The following is a 22,654-nucleotide window of genomic DNA, read 5'->3' as shown; positions in this document are numbered from 1 at the left end:
TGAAACAGTTAATGCTGGTTCTGATAGAAAGGTGTCAGAACACACAGTGCATCACAGTCTGTTGGTATGGGGCTGCAGAACATTAAGACCACCAGGGTGCCCAAGGGGTCATAATGTTATGGCTGATCTGTATATGTAGCTGATGACCAGTAGTGACGTGTAATCACATACATAGACTACTACGACAATCACCTGTAGGATTGCAGGATGTCGATGATTCCGACGTAAAGAAGAAGTCTCTCTCCTTTTCCATTCACAGCCGGGATGCCGCCCATCCTAAAATGAGAAGCATAAATAAACTGAAACGAAAAGTATCAACAGGTGTGTGCATTTGGATGTATAGTCAACACTTCTTGCAGGCAACTCAGTAAAATCTATCCAGTGTAGAGAACAGATTGAGACTTTTATTATGAAGCAGCTACAGGCCCTTTTCAGCATTATTTCTTATTATTTAATATAACATTTTTTGTCACTATGCTGTCTCAAGCTAAGTACCATCTAATCAATTGCATTCATTGAATAGGTCCCAACTAGATAGCTCGACTTAAAGCCAGCAGTTATCTTGGTTTAAATGACTGTAAAAGGTAACTACAGCTTTACAGTGAAGGTGCTGATACACCACTACAGAATCTTCTAAAGTGCAGACAAAAGAGATGTTGTCTCTATGCAATCCTGCAATCTAACGTGTGAGAATCTAATGGTGAAGGCAGGACATTTCTATTTCTTTTGGCTAAAATATGAAAAGAAAATTAAGATGTTTTTATTTGTAGTCTATTTGTAAGTCCTGCTATTTAATCTCACTTAGACTACAACAACTTCTGTTACTTCAGTCACAGTCATAAGGGTCAATTTCACAGCTAGCAGGTTTTGGCCTCTAGCCAAGCTGCAAACCTTTTAATCCACACTGAGCACAGCCTGAGATCTTCTGGCACTAGTGAGTACTTGGTGGGTAAATCTCAAGTTTGCCCTCAGGGTCACTTGAACTTATTTCAGTGTGACCTTTTAAATCTTTTCTCAAGTCTTGTTCTATAAGTGTGTTATTTTTTAATATTTAGAAGATCATATTCTCTGAAGGAATTTTTGCCCACTTGCACTGAAAATTGCAGCTGTTAGGACTGTAATCAGGTTAAAATGTTTGCTTATGAAATACTGTGTGGGGGCTGCAGTTTAAATTGTCAGTTGCAGCACTGAAATGGTTTGGAGTGTCAGTTTCAGATAAAGTGTAAATATAAAAAGGAGAGGAAATTGATTAATAAGAGTTTGAGTAAGCTTTTTTGAGAAAAGTTGAAGAGCTGTAGCAGTTGAACTGAGAAGAAGTGTAGTAGCGGAGGAGGTGTAATGGATAAAAGCAAGTGTTTATTATTGTTTGTATTATTTATATTCCGCTTTATTTATCATAAACATGGCATGAACTGACCCCTTTTAAGTGCCAGCAGTCACATTTATTGCACAACTCCTACGCCAACAGCCTCTTGCCTCTCTGGCTAAACTCACGTGTCGTCAGTGTCGATGGACCCCCCGCAGGCGGCTCCTCCCTGGATGGACTCCATGGCTGTGGAGTACAGGGCCTTCTGCTGGGCCACGGGCCTCTTCTCATCGCTGCCGCCCTGGGAGCCCTCCATCTGCCTCTCCCTCTCCGCCTGGTCCATGTTGTGAACCCCAAGCAGCAGACTGTAGTCCATGATCTTAAAGCTTTCCAGCACCTGAGGAAAAAGGTCAAACAGGTGTGCAGTGATTGACAGACGCGTGACATATAAATCAAGGTGAAAGCTTTTATCTCGAGTGCACAGTGTGAGCACCAGAGGGAATGAGAGCTGTAATACTGACGATGTTAATGCTATACAGAAGACACTGAGCTATACACAGTCATGCACAGCATGTACACATTAATAAACAATGTATAAGATAGCCAGTGTGTGCACACATACTGCCTTCCAAGCAAATGCACTATAAAAGTAAACGTGAGGTGGTGATTTACAAGAAGAGGACAGGGTTGCTAGCAGAACAGACACCTTGTTAAACCTCTTGCTCATAACAAAGCTCTAATTTATAGTGAGGGATCCTGGGAACGCCAAACACTCATAAATAGCTTTGTCTTTCGCTGCCTTCTTCACTCCCGCCTCCCTCCATCCACGATCCTCATTATTAATCATTAATCATAACTCTTATCCATTTCATTTTGTGGACTTTTTACTCTACTACTTTCTATTCTTTTGTGGACTTTCTACTCCCTCTTTTCCCTTGAGATGCTGCATTACAGTGTCCTTTTATCCTTCCTTCTATCATCCCTCTAATCCTTCCTTCTAACCATTACTGCCGTTCTCTCTTTCTCTGGAGGACCTCTCTGGAGACTCTCAGGGATCCTCCTTCAAAATCTGTAAATGGTCCTCGCCGTCTCGCCCTACAGTAGTTCTCTTTCCTTCCTGCTATCTCAACATAAATATGCTCTTCATCTAACTCACCAGGCAGTCTCTCTGTAAGGTCTTGACCAGCGCGTTGTAAGTGTCCTGGTCCAGCATAAGTCCGTCCTGCAGGTCTTGCATGAAGTCCAGGTCTTTGAAAGTGGGCCTGGCCTTCTCTCTTTCCTTCTTGGATGCTCGCCTCTTGTAGGTGGAGCCCTTCAGGTCGTATTTAAGGTGCATGCGAACGACGCGGGGAAGGACGTTGTTCATCACCACCACGCGGATGTTCTTCCCGCCAGACTGGACACAGTAGAGGCCAAAAAACTTGGGCAGCAACGTGCGAGGGTTCTGATTCAAGTTCTGGAGAGGAGTGTAAAAGTAAAAACATCTTTAAAGGTCTCATACATTTGGTTTCTGCCGCTGTGCTTTGACAAGCTGTTGAGGCAGAACTGAACATAAGAGGGAATTGGTTTGAGGAGTTTATTTGGACTTATTTGGATTTGTGTGGGGAAAGGTTGGCTTGGTCACCACAGAATATATGATTCACGTTTTCACAGGGTTAAATCTTAATAAATGAGACCAATATGTGCCAAATAGTAGTAATAGTTTACCACACTTCACAGGAGGAGAAAAGGTTGGCACCTTACGGAAAGTATTGTAATATATGAGAGGAAAATACAACACACCCAGGAATATTAGGGATAAAAATACAAAGCAGTACATGAGCAGTAGGATAGGTGATAAATGTCCTGCAAATAATTAATTGATAACACAATTCTCAGTGTAAACATACTTTGGCTACAGTTCACACCAGGAGGCCTTACATAACGAACACAAATCAGGATTTTTCTCACAGTGCTATGAAACATGGAAGTGCTCAGACGTAAACTGTGATTACAGTTCTGTCTCATCTGGGTACAATCCAGCCACAGAGTATCTAACTAGAATTAAACAGGGACTGCAGGGAAAGTAGTGGAGACTTAGTATTACAACCCAATCTAAATTTAAGAGTTCAGTAGTGGAAAAACATGCCTCATATGTGTTATATATGCACTGTAGTGGGGGCAACTGACTCAACTGACTCTAGGATAGGTAATTGTGGCATTTTTACCTATTTACCTACAAACAACATATACAATACAATAATGACAGTGGCACCCTGTAGGAATCAAGTGCAACAGAAATGTCTAAAACTTTATCTAAGAAGACACCTAATGCTCTCCTAATGCTACCAAAATTAACTTTAACACAGAGAAATATTTGAAATAGTGCTTTACATGCTTGTGCTCCACCAATATGTGCTCAATATTTCAGTAATCAATCCAAACAAATGAGGTTAAGTCTGAGCTGGGTGCTCAGTTGAAAACCTGCTTTGACCTTGGGACCTGGGCCAGCTTAGTCCCATTAGAGAAATGAGACGGAAGAGAAAAAGAAAGACAGAGAGAGAGAGAGAGAGAGAGAGAGAGAGAGCGCTGTGATCCCAATAGTGATAACACACAGCACTGAGAGTAGAAATGACTCCAGGAGGAGGAAGAGGAACAGAGAAAGGAGAAATGAAGGATGAATATAGAAGTGTTGCTAAAAGGCTTGGCACTTGTAAGGCACTCTGTGAATGACCTTCAGATGAGAGAAACTGGGCGAGAGAGCAGCAAAATGATAGAGAGGCTGCAGACAGAGAGAGGGAGAGAGAGAGAGAGAGAGAGAAAGAGAGAAAGAGCATTCTCAGCCCTCAGCCACACACGACCCTTCTGTCAATGTTAAGAGGGCAGAGCAGTGACGACCAACAACACAGACACGTGAGGGAGAGGAGAGAGAGGAGAAGGACAGAGAGCAAATATGAGCATGACAAAAAAGGCAAAAAGAGAAAGAGTGGATTAAAACACGAGGCAGAGCGAGAGATAAAGAAAAATAAATTACACTGAGAGTGTCACAGCAGCGGGGAGAGCGATAAGACTTTAAACGTGAGAGAGGGTGGAAAGCCTAGGCATGTTATAGAAGGACCAAATACACAGAAGGGAGAGAAGTGGCAGCAGTGGAGTTACATCACTGTGATCTGTATGCTGCCCAGAGCCAGACTCCTCAGCCAGCCCACTACCATCAGCCAGTCAGCTGTTCAAGACATGCAAAGCTCCACCAATGAGTGTCTGCGTGTTGCCTGTTATGTTTGCTACAAATACAGCTGAGCTCGTACGACTGAAACTACATTTTGCTGCTACATGTCAAGTGGTTTGCTGGTTTTTATTTTGTTCTTCACATCTCTAGGTTCTGTGATTCTAAAAAATGTATCCATCAATTCATGTTTTATGTGTTTTTTACGCTGTGTTTTATATGTATATGCTCTCTATCCTTCACAGGTTTTGATTTGCCTATCTAGAACCTGTGCTATTCTGTTTGCTTCCCTCAGTCTATCTGCTCTGGTCTCACATGTGCCCGAATCTTTCTACTTTCATTAAACCTCTTTCTTAGACCAATCACACCTACAAAATGCTTCAAAGCACACCCAAAATGACGGAAAAGGTCACAGTAAATGTTCTGAGCCTTTAAAGTCCCTAAATGATTAAATGAATTCTTGCAGTGGTCTTCGGCCATGGCTGTCGACACATGAATAAACACAAGGCTGCAGGCCGTGAACCTTAAACAGGCTGGAATGGTAGCATGGACATACATGGTGCTTTTGCCGGTTGAGTTAATTCAGAATGAGCCTGCAGACTGTGGCGAGGGTGGGAGGGGGTACTGTTGAAATACACCGGCTAGTCTCTTATGAAACCGTATGGCCAGGGTTTTCAGTCCCAGATCAAAGCACTGTTATGTCTGCTTTAATAAAAAAAGGATGTCACGCTTCCAGGGTCTTACATAAACCTGAAATCTAAAAACATTACTCAAAATAAGAACTGCACGTGTGAGTGATAAATGTGAACACTGACAGGCTTCTCCACCGTGTGTACAGCGTGTATGAATCTGTGTGTTCACAACATGTGCATGTGTCTTAATAACTGGATAGTATCAAGACAGGCTCATTGTTTTGTTTGAGCGTGTATATTTGCACGCATGAGCAGAATTTATTCACCATGCATTACCCTGCATGTGTGATGCCTACCGTGAAGGGGAACAGGGGGAAAACTACTGTAGCTGAGAGCAAGTGTTAAGGCTCACTAGGCCGGCTTATTTGATTTCCAGTTTAGTTTTCATCCAACTCTGACATACCGCGCAGTTTTTGTCACACACACTTACCATGTAGTATCCAGGCAACAGTTTCTGTAAGAATTCAGCCTCTTTGTGCATAACAGTCTTGATGATGAACTCGTCGTCTTTTGTAAGGTAAAAGACCGAGCCACTCGCTCCAGGATTGGACAGCTCGATCAGAGGCTCATTACATAGGGAGTACTGCAGAGGAGAAATACGGATTAAAATAGTATTAGAAATAGTGAAAATATTAGAAACAGCATTTTCTGATTACCTTAACCCAAATAAAGTCATGGTTAGACAATCAGTAAAAATTTAAATGTATAACATTTCATTGATATTATAATTTAATCAAACTATGGCTAACATAGTCTTTGTGGAAAAGTTAATCCACTCTGGCATCACATCACCTCTTCTGGAAAGAGTTTTAATTAAGAAAAATGGAACAAATACAGATTTTCCACCTTGTTTCCAGGAAAACTGATTGTGTTAATTCGCTGCCATTTTAATCTAATTGTGCATAACAAACAAACCACAAAAAAAAAAAACGAATAGAGGAAAGCAACAAGGGTAGAATGAACAGTAAAGAACTCAAAAATTGAAGGGGGGAAAGTCATGATTAATCTGGCTCTTGTACATAGAAAGTAAACCAGAACTTGAATCAAAACGTTTTCTAAGCAGTCCATGTGAACAGCTAAGGAGAAAATATTTTTGATTACAGCAGTTAAATAGTAACTTTTTATCTCCTTTATATAACCCCTCTCATAACTCCTTTTGATAACAAGTTAAGTAAGTAAAGTACTCTGATAAATCGATTTAGAATTGCACTCCTATGACATTGTGGACATGTGGGTTTTTTAAACAAAAAAATGAATGCAGCAGAAACAGATCTCTGTTAAGGCTCACTAGGCCAACTATTTGCAGTGGCTAATGTAGCCTCCAGCTTCTAGCCTTGACCGGTGGACTTCTCCTTGAAGTCAGATTATCATGGTTCAGCTTCTGACTAGATCCCATGGATCAAATTATGTGAATTGGGAGTCACCCGCAGTGCTGACAATGAGCTCTTTTCAAAAACACTGATGATCAAACACAAACAACAGCCTGTTGAGACACATTTCACGGTGAAATACTTCTCAAGACCAATAAACTCATCATGTGTAGAGACATGCAGACACACACATGAACATGTTACGGTTTAAATGATGATTAAGAAATGATTGTACGAAGCAGATAAAGATTGTGAGTGAGAGAGAAGAAGTAAATTACAGCTGCAGTAGAGCAGAGGCAGCTGTAAATGTCAAATAATGACTGCTTTGAAATTTTAGCTTTGTTAACACAGACATCAGACTCCTGCTGATGTTATGATTAGCTCGGGTTATTAGCCCATTTGCTCTCTTGGCTGCTTAAAAGCAAGTAATCATTGTTTTCTATAAAGGTGAAGCTGCCCCCACCTATTATAGGTCAAACATCCCTCTCTGAAGAGCCTGTTATTTAATGTCATGACTTTTTTTCAATGGCTGAACAGTTCATACCAAAAACCTTTAAAATTAGTCTTTTTGCAAGTTGGTGACAAAATGTCTCCAGATGACATGGACATGTGTGGACATATGGTGATGAGTGACCACAGGCTGGCTCAGAAGAGATGGCAGAAACAAGGCAGGATGTTTCCACGTGGCCGGAGAGCCGATGCATTAAAGGTATGTGCACCGTGGAAACACGGAGAAAAGGAGAAACACTGACTGAGCAGTGTATGTATATTCTGCTAGACTCCTCTGGGCAGAGCGGTGAATCATTCAGCCTCCAGGTCCTCCACACTGATGAGGGGTGACAAGCTGCAGACCTTCCTTCCCTTCTCTTCTACCATCCTCTCTCCTCCCCTCTGCTCTCTCTGGTGCTTCCCATCCACAGTTCTCATCTTTAACTGTGTGTTTCATTGTGTTTTCCTGATCTTGCCTCCCTTTCTTCGTAAAATCTCTCTTACTTCACTTTGTACCATGAATAGATCCAATCCGCTCGCTTATTAATTTACCAAAGATGATACAGCTATGAGTCAAATCTTACCAGGTAGTCATCTGGCCTGATGCCAAATAGTTCTCTGAAGTAGCGGAAGGCCACAGGAGCGTATGTTTTAAAGCGGAAGTCCGGGAAATGGTGGGCTGGAGTGAGGTTGCTGCCTTCACTAAAGTACAGAAAAATATCAGAGCACATAAGATGTTAGTAATCAAATTCACATTTTTGTGCACTGGAATTACACTGCATGTATACAGTCTGTATTTTTATATATATATATGTTTGGTTGCCGTGGAGACCTGGGAAAAAAGATGCTTTCCACCACGTAGAAGTCCTGCATCAACACATCTCTCTCAGGCTTGGAGCTCAGGTTGCCCACCGTGTAACCGATGCCCAGCTGGATGGCACCTTTCAAGGCTGAGGATGTGGTCTGTGGAGAGAGGGGTGAGGGGAGGCAGAGGGAGATGTGGTGAGAGAAATACTTGCCCCTTCTTTGACCCTCCCTGTCAATGACCTGTCATTTCTGAGTTGGATAAAATCATTAGCATTTATGCAAAAAAAGAAAAAAGAAGTCCCAGGTCTTGATGTGCTTAGAACCAGAAGATACATCATGGCTCAGGCATGTGCTGTCTACTGTACCTTCTTGTAAGTAGTTTCCCCTGATGCATCCACCCCTCTGTGGCCAATCTTCTTTCCCTGACCAGGCTGGCCTGAGGAGGAGGGCATCTGATGACAAAAAGACGGAAAGAGACTTTGAAGCATTATAGGGAAAGGAAGGTTTGCACCTGTTTATTAACATTGATTATTTAAATATGAAATACTGGAGAGTGACTCAGTATTAATGCATGAGATCAATTCTTAATCAATCTCAAACTGTGCATAGCAAGAGGTCTGATAGCACAGTTTGTAATTTCATCTGATTCAGAAACTAACTTAACGGGAGAAGCTGCAGCAGCGGACAACGGACATCCAACGTAAACGTTTCTGGTGCTGTTCACAGAGCTTTTTGGTTTAAATTGGCATTTTATAAGAACTGAATGTCCTCAGCAGACTCAAATTAAACAAATAACGCAATACTTCTGTTGTAGAGTAGAGTAGCTGCAGTGCCAGATGGATGGGATTACCAAATTAGGAGGATTAACATAATGTGAGCCAAATTGTTTGGTCTCCGTGCACCAAGTGAGGACAATTATGTACAGCAAATATTAATTAAGCCAAATATTTGTAAATAAATGCCCAACATCCTCAGATGAAACCCTTGTAGTGGTTTCATTAGTGTCTGGCTAAAACCAAAGAACTAGTAGCTATTGATGTGGAGGATCAAAAAGGAGCTAAAAGGAGAATCGTAACAGAGAAGGTGATCACAGGGACAGATGGTAGCTCACCTCTGTGATGAAGGCTTTCTTAGCAGCAGCATCTGAGAGAGAGAGAGAGAAAGAGAGGAGAGACAGAGATGACTGTGTTAGTTGCACTGAGGCCGAGAGGCTCCATTACTCAGCATCATTAGTCCTCTCTGTGACAAAGATGAATCCCAAAGGGTGGGCACAGCAGTTCAACATTATGTAATAACAGTGTCAAACACAAGTAGGGGCCTGTCAGCTAGAGGAACTGCAGGAAACAGTAACGTCAGCTACAAGGGCACCAAGTCCTTTTTAAAGCCCTATGTACAGCGTGTGAGATTTCATGCATTTTTAGCCATGCTTGCAGCAACGGCAATGTCGGTCTGCCTGTGGGTCGGCCATGAATTATTGTATGTATTATTATATATATTCATGTCCACCTCAGGATGAATTCTGATAACTTTGGCAAATGTAACTTTTCACCTAGCGCCACCATCAGGTCTGGCTTACAGTTTATCCCACACTTTGGTTTATGACCAATACACTGCTAAACTAATTCCCATGAGTGTTAGCGCTACTTTGTGACAAAAGACAGTATATGTAGTAAACAATATAAACAACTATACCTGCTAAACATCAAGTTCGGTCATTGTGAGCATGTTAGCATGCTGACATTAGCATTTAGTCCAAACCGCCACTTTACTTAAGTACAGACTCATCTACAGCCTTGTCTTGTTTGGACTTGTTGAATTAATTAAGACTATAAATACCAGTAGGCCTGGCAAGTAAAAGTCACTTTTTAAGTCAAATGTAAAGGGCTAAACATAAATAAATAAAAACTCATTACTCGTGACTGAAAAAAGCTCAGACACAAATAAATGTGCTATGAGTTTGTTGGAGTGGGAGTAAACACGCTTACACTCTTTAGCAAGGCTAATACTATCTACACTGAAACATGCTTCACAAAGAAACAAATGCAAACGACACACATTACTTATCGCAGTCTAGAAAAGCACAACAGTCTTACATCCTGCTATAGTGTCATACTTTTTGTCTAATAACAGGACGTAGGCAGAAGAGAAAGGCAATCAGAGGACTGTTTTCACCAGGAAGGCCTAAAATAGATGCATAATTATAGATGTATAACATTCAGCATAATAATGGAGAGAAGGTTCAGGAGGGCATGAAAGAGAGAACACAAAATGAGCAAATGAAAGAGTGGAAAAATAGAGAGGGGATGAGACACAGCTTCAGACAGCATAAAGAGAGGCTGATTGATTCACTCAGTGCTCATCATAATCCTCATAACCAATATCCCACACAGATGGAATTTAAACTGCAAATGTTTTAACAACAGCAACACTCATCTGATATGAATAAATAAAGATTTAAATGTCACTGATGAGATAAAGTAATCTCAATTTGGCAGACACTTTCGACAGTTTTATTTATGTAACTACTTTGGTACTTGGCGGGGTAAGAAAGATTTAACTGATATATACTATTGTTTTATCTGATATATGTATACTGTCTATATATAGTCTTGATTTTTGACGAATAATCAAATTATTCCTCACTGCTGCATCAACAATGGCTCTATTCTATTCAAGTGTAAGTGTAAGAGTGTAAGACATGACATTTTATTATTTACACCTGTGGTTTGCCTTCGGTGACATGTCAAAATGTCTTCAGTGAAAAGCGTGTATTCCCCCTGTAGAACAAACACCAAGATCCAAGCAGGTGTAGCTTAGGGAAAGACACACAGCAGCAGGAATAAAATCCAACTCAGGGAGTCAACTGTATGATTTAATTGTGTTATTTCATTATGTAAATGGTTACTCACAGCTCACGTGTTAGAGACATAGGGTTATTTTAGCATTCAGTTCACTGGTTGGTTCAAAATGGGTGCTTTTCTGCCTTTAACTGCTGACTGTGGGAGAAAATGTGTAAGTGTGTGCAGTGTGCAATCTGTGTATGGGACTGTATATACCTGTATGGTCTACACAGTCAGTCATGTAACATCTAACTAATGCTTGTGCAAGTAAATTATAGCTAGCAGTTAATTATTAATTAATATTAATATGAACAGTATAACTATTAGTATATTTACTTTGTTTGGGAAAAAGAACCTGCTTCCTCCAGCTACAATACACCTTTATTCACTGTTTTGAATCATACGTCATAAAGTACAGGTGGAAATAACATCAACGACAGCTTTGTTCCATTAAGTGTACCAATAAGCTATTTACAGTGAGCCAGCATGCACAACACCATGACCTCTTTTTAGTGGAATCCAGCCATCATAAATATCATGTAATACACCTGTACTTCTCCTGCTATGACATGTTGTGAAAAAGGGTCATTTAGAACTGTTTTGTGTTAAAGTGCCTTTAAGCAAGATGATGTTTGTCCCTAACACATTCTGACATATGCGCTATAATTAAACAGTTCACAACAGGCCATATAAGGATGACAGAAACATTCTTTTCTGCCTGTAATCTTTGGAGACTCCAACCAGTAGTCTCCCTCACCAGTTGAGACACTGACAGCAAACCTATATAACCCAGTGTCACTCAGGAGGGGCACATCATCTTTACAGCTTGACTCTGTTTGCAGCACAACTGATAGCCAGCCTCTCCAGTCTCTGTGCGCCTGCCTGGCTGGCTCTCGTGGATGCCCATGTGACTGAGCAACAGAATAGCCTGTTTGCCTCCCCTCCTCCTGCTCTGTCTCTCTATCGCTATCTCAGTCACACACACACACACACACATTCGCACTAGGATGAGCAAGCCAAAGCGTGCCAATGCAATCCCGGCAACGCTCCCAACAAGCTGGAACATCCAGGGAATAAAATGTGAGAAAAAAAAAAACCTGCTGGTGAAGGAATGTTTGCAATGCAGATAATTAAAGAGGAGGCTCTCCTGCTTTCTACCATGCTGTCCTATTTATTTGAGCCTATAGTTCCAAGCGTGTGAATGACTGTGATCGGTGTGGTTCTTTCACATCCCTTCTGTCATTTGCCTATTCCCTATGCTTATTCATGTGTGTGTGTGTGTGTGTGTGTATGTCATGTATCTTATTTCTGCCACATCCCTTCTTTTGTTTTTACATGCCTGCACCTGTTAAGACTGCCCTCAGAGTGTGTATGCATGCGTAGGTATGTGTAAAGGCGTAGGTATGTGTGAGTGTGTGACTGTTAGCTGAGCCTACAGATTTTAAGGCACAGTGTTTGTGCTGAGCCTGAGCTAGGCTGTGTGTGTCTAAGCATGTGATCCATCACTCCTTGCTCAACTCCAAGCGAACTACCACCAGGACAGTTTAACCACAATACAGTTGGCTGTACATTAAAAACATTATGCTTTATATTGTATTAAAGGACCAGTGTGTGAGATTTAGTAGCAACCAGCGGTGTAGGTGCAAATTACAACCCCCTCGTGCCACCCTCCCGTTCCAAGCGTGTGGGACAAACTACAGTCGGAACGTCAAAGGCCACATCTAGAGTAATGTTCCTACAGTAGGAACATGGTGATTCAACATGACAGCCTCCATAGAAGAGGACGCGCTCCCTCTGTAGATAAAAACGTCTCATTCTAAGGTAACAAAAATAATTCTTATTTTCAGGTGATCATATACAAATGAAAACATACCTATGAATATTATATTCCACTTTTGCCAGTAGACCCTCCTAAAAGCTTCACACCAGACCTTTAAACCAATTACTAATAGCCTTAAACATTATGATTATGCTGTTGTTATCATGTCTCCTAATATTTCAGAGCAGTAATTATTTGGGCTTTAGATGAAAAAATACATTGTGGACTGTATAAGATATTTAAACATAGATATTTTATTTGTTTAATCTGAGGTCCATTGTTCATATAAGGCTTTTTTGCAACCAGAAACATCCTTAAACCACAAATCTATCATATATCTGAATCTTTAATCCAAAATCATGATTTTATTTTGTGGATTTACATAATATATTCTAATGTTCACCATTATTCCTGTCCTCAGAAGCATTAAAAACAACATCATTACAATTAATACATTAAATTATGAGATGACAGAGATGATTCTTGAAAGAGAACATATGTGTGAAAGCTCAGAACTACATTTACATTTAACCATTTAGTGTCTGTTTATGCCAGACTGAAATGTAATTGTATTATGATTATAAGCAACCAACTGTGGTGTGAGTGACAAAACCATGATGCCCTGCTGCTATTCCTGTAGCACTAGCGTGATCACAGAAACGGAGAGACATTAAGATGATGAGAGTATGTTACAGTGTATAGAGGAAATACAGAGGAAGGAGTTATGATAGGGGACGTGATGGGAGAGAACAGTGGGTCTTTGAAGTGCTAAAAGTCATTTTATCTGTGATAACCTCAACACTTGAGAAGGGTATTACAGAAATAAGTACATTAAAGTTACATTTGTAAATAAAGAAATCACCTGACCTGCCATTATTTAATTCAATTTTAGGATATAAATAGTTTTTTTCAACCATATTTCATGGTGACTTTCCTGTAAAAACTGTGTGAAACATAAAGGTGCACAGGTAATTGCAATATTATCAAAATCACAATATGGCCAAATGCAATATCCAAATCACAGAAGCTGCAATTTTTTGATAAAGGTAGTGAAAAACAGCTTCAGAAACATCCCTCTACCCAGGAGCACGGGAGTCTGGTGTGATAACATTTTATCAGGAATAAAATCCCTTCACTTATTTCTAACTGGTACCCAAGTGATTCCATCCTGACAATGTAAAGAGGCTTCAGAATGAGGACATGAAGTAAAATAGGTCTTACACCACTATTGCGCTGCAGCAGCAATCTGTAGGGTTCTGCAGGGGATGGAACAACAAATAGACCCATCCAAATAAATTGCTTCTGGCTGAGACTGTTGCCTAGCCGGACTGCTATGTGTTGGTTTAATGGCTCACTCATACAACCCTTAAGAGAGTGGTCCATTACCAGCTGCTGATAGCCACAGGAGGTGAAGCGAGACACGGGCTAATTTACATCATTTTCACACACAAACCCAGGGGTTGACTCATATGTATATATATATATATATGATCACATGTTTAACCAACGTTTGGCCTGTTCATGTGAGATAATGTAATTCCTGGTTGCTGCCAATTCACATAAGATTATTCATACACATCACTGCCAAACCACTGAATTATACTATACCCTATCTGATTAACAGAGCTTCATCAAACAAACTAAAACAACTGAAAAATATTTAGTTTCGCTACACGCAACGTTTCCTGTTAGAAAAAGTGAAAGATGCAAAATAGGGCCCAGTTTGTTGCAATGTTCCCACAACTCTAAACTGCAGCAAGATACTTTGCAAAAACACCTGAAAATAATGCTTGCAATAGAAGAAGATTCTAATGATTCAACAGAAATAAGATAACAATTTAACACAATATATTTATCTTGCTGAGCTACATGTTGATTATTCAACTATGTAAAAAAGGGTTACTCCATGGATGCTCCCTTTTCCTCTCCCACAACAAAAACTATAGCCAATCTAAGGCCAGTTTCTTTCTTCTCCTTCTGGTTCAGATCTGCAGACCTCACTGCATGGAGCTGTTTGGATCATTTTATTAACAAGAGTGACAAAGAAACAGTATTTAACCCCTCCAGTTGTTCTCTTTTAATATTTTACACTGTTTATACTGAGTGAAATACTAAAAAGATTAAAATCCATTCCATCAAATTGTGCATCACTTTAGACACATTTTCCCAAATTGAGCTTGACATCCCAAGTTTAGTCTGCCTGTATGCTTTAAAGCACAGAGCTGAACAGATCACTGAATTAGTGATCAGTCAGGGTTACACAGAGGACTACTGTGGCCTTTTAAAGTCACTAATATGTAACATCTAAAGTCAGTGTTCCCATGAAGACTTGACCCAATCCAGCTCCTTAATTAAAATTCTGATAAAACACTCAAATGGATGTTGTCCATTGTCCATGCAGGTATGAAAGTACAGTAAACAATACAGTCTGCACAATGTGTTCACTCTTTATTAACACCTATGGCCTTGTTTCTTCTCCAGTGTACAGGCTCTTAATCACAGCACTGTATGAAATAAGGTCTCTGCAACACATTCATTTAAAGACACACACAAAAAAGAACTATTCTTGTCCAAACTTGCTTTACGATGTGCAGGATAGTGCAGATCCCAAGGAGCCTTCTCATAAAAAACTATATGGCTGGTGGATATGATCTTGTCCCCCTTTTAAATGAATTACAGTGGACTTTTCAGTATTCATGGTACATGTTCATGCACGTTAACTCTGACATTGAGCTGTTATTATAACCTGTATTACGCTCTATGTCCTGGACTTGGGCAGTAAATATATATAGAAAAATATGTTTACAGTATATCTCCTTCTCTCTCTCTGTATCACACACACACACACACACACAAACACACACTTGTTTCCATGGTTCCCCAATTGAGGTCAACCAGCATCTTTATGACTGACGCACGTGTGCCTGGAATCAACAGACAGATGCTGCCTTCCACATGTCCTTTCGGGCTGCTGTTAAATAGGGCATCAGCAGAGCCACACAGGTGATGTGATATACTCATAGAGACACAAGCATACAAACTACAACTATTGACCTGCTAATCAATACAAACATTCATGATAGAAAAAAGGGCAAAATAAAACCAGCTTTCAGCCTCACCGAGAGGAATCGATAACAACCATCCACTGAACAGTATCAAACACACTGAAGTAAATACAACACTGTTATGATGTTTTAGGTTATACTGTGAATTTATGGCTACTGCAGTATTTTTGTAAACTTAAACATTTTGTTTTTGTTTTCAAACTATATGAACTATAAGAAACTAATGAATTGCCCTCTAATTTTTAACATAACATAGTACAGGCAGCATTGACAGCGGTGTCTGACCCAGATGTGATCAATACTGGGAGTCCCTGAGGATGAGCTAAGTAAGAGGCAGTCTTTCAGATGATTGTCTGTTATCTTGGCAGAGGCTAAGTGACGATGCTCCAGCTATTGATTGGGAGTTAATTTTTCATGCCATCACAAAGTAGCGTTTGCTTATGGTGTCAAAGTGTATCTGACCTGACCTATAGGGAGCCGAAATCCATGACTCTAATTTTAAAGAGCAAGAAAATCAACAGGGCAGCCCACTCAATACAATGTGTGGCAAAATGCAGTCAGCTCTTGTGTCAGTATTTTGCCTAGTGACGCTGTGGGATTGTAATATTATCTCCGACAACAGCGTGAGGATGAGGTGAGTGTTGGAGAATCGTTTGTTCTCTTTTGTCCAGGATGCTGCTGAAGTTCCGACAGACACCGCCGCCTCAAGGACCTCCATTTTTAGAATATGTTAATTTATGGTTAACCTCAGCCTAGTTTACTTCACACGGGAGAGTTATGCAACAGTGATGGCTGCTGGCTGGACTGAGGGAAGGCAAACTGATCCTAAATCAGAGTCAACGGGCGACTCCACCTATAAGCCCTTGATCTCAGAAGCCAACGGGTTGTGTATTTTTCCATGAGCACAGACTGACAGTGAGGTCCTGGTCCTCTGTCGCTGGCCACGGCCCAGAGCGGAGGAATGGAGGCAGTAAAGAGGCCTAATTGAGTACATTAGGATGCTCGCTTAATGCTCCAGGTAACGAGTCAATCTTCGGGATATGATGTTTACTTGGCACACACATATAATGATCTCCAAGCTTCTGAAAACTCTCTGCTGTCTGTGCATTTTCAGACACCTTGACATCTAAATTCTGTAGCACAGAAATCGTTGAGTTACATTTTAACATTGTGTGCTGGACAAGAACTGTCTTATGTTATCACGAGTAATGGAAACCAACATGTGATACATTCAGTTTAATATTTAATCTTTATTATGTTTAAAGGAATATTTTAACATTTTCAGTTGTAGGCTTAATCGCTATCTTGGCAAGAGTTAGATAAGAAGATCAATACAGCTTTAATGTCTCTAAAGTAAATATGAAGTTAGAGCCAAGAGATGAAACCAAATGCTGTCATCACAATGAGTCCACAGAAAATTAGTTACAGCATAAAATTCCCTGTAAAAACCCAACCCAGTCGTTTTTACATTTCTGTTTGTGTACAAATTGAACAAATGAAATATATCGTAATAACCTTTTCATCTAACTTATTGTCAAACTATTATTTTATAATCACGTTTTGTTGTTCTGGCCACCACTGATTCAAGTCAAAGGCACAGCTGTGCAGACAGTGATCAAAAACATGGATAATGTGTTTTCATGTGTCACAGTATCCTGGTTTCATTCAGAGTAATCCAGTCCAACCCAACCAGCAGCCTCTCTGTGTTTCTGTAACTAGGATACGATGTGAGCATGCACAGCCACATTAACAGGATACTGTAAAACCCAGGCACTAATGCGCATGTAAACATGGACGGTGCCTCTTTCTACTGTGTAAAAGTAGACATCTGTGTTTTTATCAATAATTCCTCTCAACTGACCATTCCTCCTTGATCAGTAAAGAGCTACTTGGATGGCGACACTAATAATTAAGGAGTCATCAACTTCCTAATACTAAGCTTTTCAAAGAGGCTTTAAACGTTCCTCGCAATTACGGCACTCTGGCAGAATAATATCCCTACAGCATATCCGTAATGCTTCTGCGTGTAAACACACACAGTAACGGACACAGGCAGAGAAACACATAGGCAGTAATGCCAGCTACTTACAGGCTGCAGTAGGAAGTATGGTTGAACTCTAAATGTGTTAACGCGTCTTAAACTGGCACGGTGGTGCACGCAACCACAATCTTCTTCCCTATAATGCACTTCCCCTCAGCATTCCTCTGATTTACTGAACAAAGCGTTGTGCTCAGAGGGGGGAGAGCTGCTCCGTCCTCTGCTGTCAGTGCCCATCATACAGTTTGTATAATACAGTGAATGTGTGGAGGAAGCCGGGGCTGGAAAGGACAGCTTTTCACTATGCCAAGTCATCCATTATGATCAATGGCATCAGGCAAGCAAGCAAACTTAATAAAAAGCTTCCTGCCTTCTGCTGGCTCAAAAAACATCCCTTTGAGACATTTAGCTTGGAGCTAGATGATGAGATATGCACAACAAAGTCTGCATACAGGCAATTGCTTGTCTTGTCCTACAACAGTGAAAACAACCCAAAGATATGAGTTTACTATCAGAGAAAACAGAAAAAAGCACGACTGAGAAGACGGATTTTTGGTAATTTTTACATAAGACCATAAGAGGACATGAATTAAACAAAACAAACTGATTACAGATATAGCGGCGAATATAGTGAAATGAAGATATGCCTTTTCTGTGTTTTCTATGCAAAGATACGCTGCTTTCTTAAACAAATAACTTTATTGAAGAATATTTAAGTAAAATACTTAAAATTCAAAGATAGAACTGGTATCCTCCGATATTCACCAACATCAGCGGACTGTTTATCTGTTGCGTCACAGCGCTGGCTAAATACTGTGTTGGTTATTTCCAACTCAGATACTGGAGAAATAATCACCTCCATTTTCCAGCACTGGCACAAATACCAATAGATGTGCTCTATGCAGCAGAACGGATAGCAGGCGGCTGTTAAGCTCTGTGTCTCACATCTTGTATGAGAAGACAATTAGACTGAACTGCAATAATGTAAAGATGCTTATCTTTGTATATTTCTTTGTTTACTTGGCACAAAAGGGTTAATTAATAATAATAATATCGGCCAAATTGTTATTTTAAACATAAGTATCGGCCTCTGAATTTCCCAATCGATGTATAAATATTCTTTAACATGTTAAATGAATGAAAATATACATTATCAACCAGTTGAGAGCTGCTTCTTCTCTCTTTTCAGTTTTGCTGGCTTGTTTAAATTCAGAACTATTGTTACAAATTGAGCTCTGTGTTTTCTGGCTGTTGTTTACACTAAAAAAAGACCATTTTAAGATCACTTTAGAATATTTGAGTTTTGAATTTGAATTATTTATCATTTATCATGAAAGATTCACAGATCAGTGGGATTAACAATAGAAATATCCATAAGATGCTAAATATTATTGTAGGAAAGACTGTGTTACGGAGCTCATAAATGCTCTGAAAAAACAGAAAAAAACAAATATGTATGATTAGTTAGTTTATATGGTATTGGCCATTTTCAAGAGAGAAACACCAGCAACCTTACTCATTTTCCTTGCCTTGTTAGCATATCAAACCAGAGCAAGCGCCAGTGATTTTCTTAGAACAACAAACCATTGCAGAGCTGTAAAACAACACACTACATTCAAAAACAGACCGACACCTATCATTTTCAGCTCAAGCCTTTTCCACCAGTCTCAGAGCTGCTCCCAGAACTCCAGTGGGCCAGGCTTGACTGTGGTTCGCCCCAGACAAAATGTGAATCTTCTGAGGTTCTGTAGCTGTGACACAGGCAGACAGACGCCTAGAAGCAAAGCCTGCTAAACCACGACCACTATTACTTTACTACCCCTAATCCCAATCCCATTCTCTCCAGGCTACTAGACTAACTGTCTGGATTATCAGGATAAGATGGCACCAACGCAAGGACAGGTGGAAGTCAAGAGACCGTCTGTCTGTTTTTCTGGGTTGCTGTCTGTCTCTGCTTCAGCATTAGGGGAAAAAAACAACAGCTTTAAAAAAAATAATCAGTTTCTTAAAACTATTCAGAGACACTGGGGATTGCAGGGATAGCTGTGTTTCTGTTCTGTCAACTTTTCCACATTTCTCTGCTAGTGAAAGGTTGAAAATAAAAAAATCATTAAAATGCCACACCTGACAGTTCTCTGCGTGTACCATCTGCCTTCATCATTGAAATCCATCTATTTAACATTCAAACTGACAATGAGAAGTGGCTCAGATAACTGGCTCTGCAGTTACTGACAGCAGCCGGTGACTCCGGTCTAAATCTCGCTGCCGTTCGGTAGAGTTACAGCTTCATTTCACACTGCGGATCGGACTAATGGAACAGGTGGGTATGAAAGTGTCATTTTCCTTGGAGAGGCCTGAAAGCTCAGTGGACTTTGAAATGGAAATTCAAAGGTAGGAGATGCAGAGAGAGGTGTCTTGATGAATCTAGCTGCTCGGCCAAGTCCTGACACAATAGAACACCATAGTGATACTAGTTTTTAGACACACCACAGACACACACACACACACACACACACACACACACACACACACACCTCCAGAAGTCAATAAAACAGTAACTCCTGACTGTCAGCTATGCAGACACCTACTTGTGTGTTTGTGGGAATGTGATGCCTGCCCACACCGTGAGTCAACATGTAGACTGACTCAGTATAAAATACACATCAGGAGAAGAGTTGTAGTAATTGATATTTCTATATTCACAATGTCTGTAAACATTCTGCTCCTGGACACTGGCTGGTGGGAATGTTGTATTAATACTGCTGGATTGATATGTCACGAGTGTGTGTGTCTTATACTCCCTCAGGGAGGTGTTTGTGCTCCTGAAGAGACTGGCAGGGCTGAGTAGCAGCACCCTGTTCTCTGGGCAAAGCTAAAAACAGCTCAGTCCTCCCGGCAAAATGACACACACAAGTGATCAAACTCTTATGTTTTTCATTACTGAGCTCTCGGAGCAGAACCGAGCTTAGTGGTCCTTGCTGATCCTCAAAATGCAGTGAAAGCTTTCAGCCAACACAAAAAGATCCTTTTAGGGACTGGAGGGGAGACTGGGCAGGGAGGGAGTCATGGGAGTGGATAATACAAATAAACAGGGTGGTGTTCAGCCTGACTCCTGTGTGCTGCTGTTATTGCTGAGAACAGCATCTTCTGCCACTGGTGACTAAGAAGGTAATCTGCTCTAACTACAGAAGGAACACAGTTGCACAACGGTGTAGGTAACCGCTGCTCCTACCTGTACAGAAAAACCAACACAGACACTGCAGGTTTAGTGTGACAACTGGGACTCAGTGCAGAGCTGAAACTCGCACTTAAATTAAAACTGTTGTGTCACTCAGGAAGGCTATATAAAGCTGAAAGCGCACAGCTCTCCTATATGCATGTGTCGTGAAGCTGTGGAGCAAAGGTTTTCAGAATAAATCGCTACTTATTCATATAATTCAACAACAATTGCAGCAATGTTGACTTAAATATCTTAAGCTTAACCATGTACTTCAGTTTTAACATCATCCAAATGCTCTGTGGAATTGCATTTATCCCAGCATGCCCCTTAGACATGCTAAACTTAGACACGCCACACAAAGCACCTCTGCAGGCAGTCATCCAAATGAATACGTAGAGTGCAGAAGATCTGGCGCCGCTGTTCTGTAGCAGTCCCAGGTATACGTTTGGTTAATCAGTAAAATGCAATTTACCATTCCACCAACACCGAGCTGCCTTGTGTGCAGTATGAGGCTACACTGGCTCTGGTCTCAAAGAGAAATCCTTTCCACAGCTACTGTAGGCGTAGATGAATACCCACAAACAAAGCGACAGACAGACGGCAGCCTTGGCCTTTTGTAAAATACAATGCAGCAAATAACACGGCCTGCAGCTGCTGATCTAGCTGGAACCTGTATAGAAAATGAAGCCTCTTCTCCAGGCTGCCCCCAGGATGTCAAAACATGGAGGAAAAGCAGTCAGTGGAGAGAGCCTGGAGAGGAGTGCGGAAATGATTTTTCCTGCAGTGCAATAAAAGCAATAATCACATGCTGATAGGATTTTGGGCGCAACACAACCTTATAACTGTGACATCACAAACTGGAAGACATCATGGGCCAGAGGAAAAATTGCATCTTTCGCTTAGTCTGTGCACGTAGCAAAGCAGTAATATTGTACCTGGAATTAATTTAGTGGAAAGTGGAAAACACAGAGAATTTCTGCACAGGATGTGCGAGAGTCCACACACATCACACACACTGACCCATATGTCCTCCCTTTATTTGCACAATCCTCCAAAGTCTATTGATTATATGTACACTGTGCGTCAGATGAGAGGTGAGCTGCGTCAGTATGCCTATTAAATAAATAAAATGCACGTCGCTGAGTGCGTCAGAATCTAGCCACAAAAGCTTAGTAAATCTGCCCATGTGACAAATCTGACCAAACAGAGCAGTAAATCCAACATCAAAACTTTTTTGCAGGCCACACAGTGACAGATATTTCAGCCTGCTCTACTGTCTTCACCATCGGATGAGATGCATGTAGAGCATTGCTTAGACCAGGGAAAGGGAGCCTGAATTTGCCAACTAGGCCCACATTGTTTAATGAATGAATACATTTTCTCACTGCTCAGATCCTATTAAACTTACATAGACCCTCCAGCATCTCCATCTCCCTCTACCACTTTGCAAGGCTTTGCTTGTTACACACTTCAAGTGACTGTAAATAACTGACAGATTAACCGATTTAATCTAAAACTACTGGGAGACTCGTAAGATCAAGTCTATGCAGCTCTACCTTCTACAGTTATCAACTGTTTACTGAGCTTAATACTAATACAAAGAGCAATCAATTAGGAAACGATGATTATTGATTCATTTGTAAACAATTTTTTGGATTCATTGATTATTTGTTTATCAGAAAAAGTAAACTGGCCATTACAACAAGGGGCTGTCTTCAAATGTCTGGCTCTCTTCAAAGCCCAAAGATGTTCGATTTACTGTATTTTTATCACTTTTCCTGTAAAATGACTTGAATGATTGAT

General features: G+C 40.6%; 1 protein-coding gene across 1 annotated transcript in view; it reads right to left on the bottom strand.

The window, feature by feature from the left end:
* pip5k1ca (phosphatidylinositol-4-phosphate 5-kinase, type I, gamma a) overlaps positions 1-22,654 on the bottom strand; it is a 51,142-nt gene that overhangs the window by 22,546 nt on the left and 5,942 nt on the right. Inside the window, exons 2-9 of the mRNA XM_035653320.1 lie at positions 8,981-9,012; positions 8,235-8,321; positions 7,895-8,025; positions 7,647-7,764; positions 5,634-5,786; positions 2,463-2,762; positions 1,495-1,703; positions 193-276 (exon numbers count right to left, since the gene is read on the bottom strand). Coding sequence (XP_035509213.1) covers positions 193-276; positions 1,495-1,703; positions 2,463-2,762; positions 5,634-5,786; positions 7,647-7,764; positions 7,895-8,025; positions 8,235-8,321; positions 8,981-9,012 — 1,114 coding nt within the window. The remainder of the gene's footprint in view (positions 1-192; positions 277-1,494; positions 1,704-2,462; positions 2,763-5,633; positions 5,787-7,646; positions 7,765-7,894; positions 8,026-8,234; positions 8,322-8,980; positions 9,013-22,654) is intronic.

This window comes from Morone saxatilis, unplaced genomic scaffold (assembly GCF_004916995.1).
Source record: "Morone saxatilis isolate NCDOM2014 unplaced genomic scaffold, NCSU_SB_2.0 Contig12, whole genome shotgun sequence".
Taxonomy (NCBI): domain Eukaryota; kingdom Metazoa; phylum Chordata; class Actinopteri; family Moronidae; genus Morone; species Morone saxatilis.
Note: the sequence above shows the minus strand (reverse complement) of the source record. Positions and strands in the feature narration are given on the sequence as shown.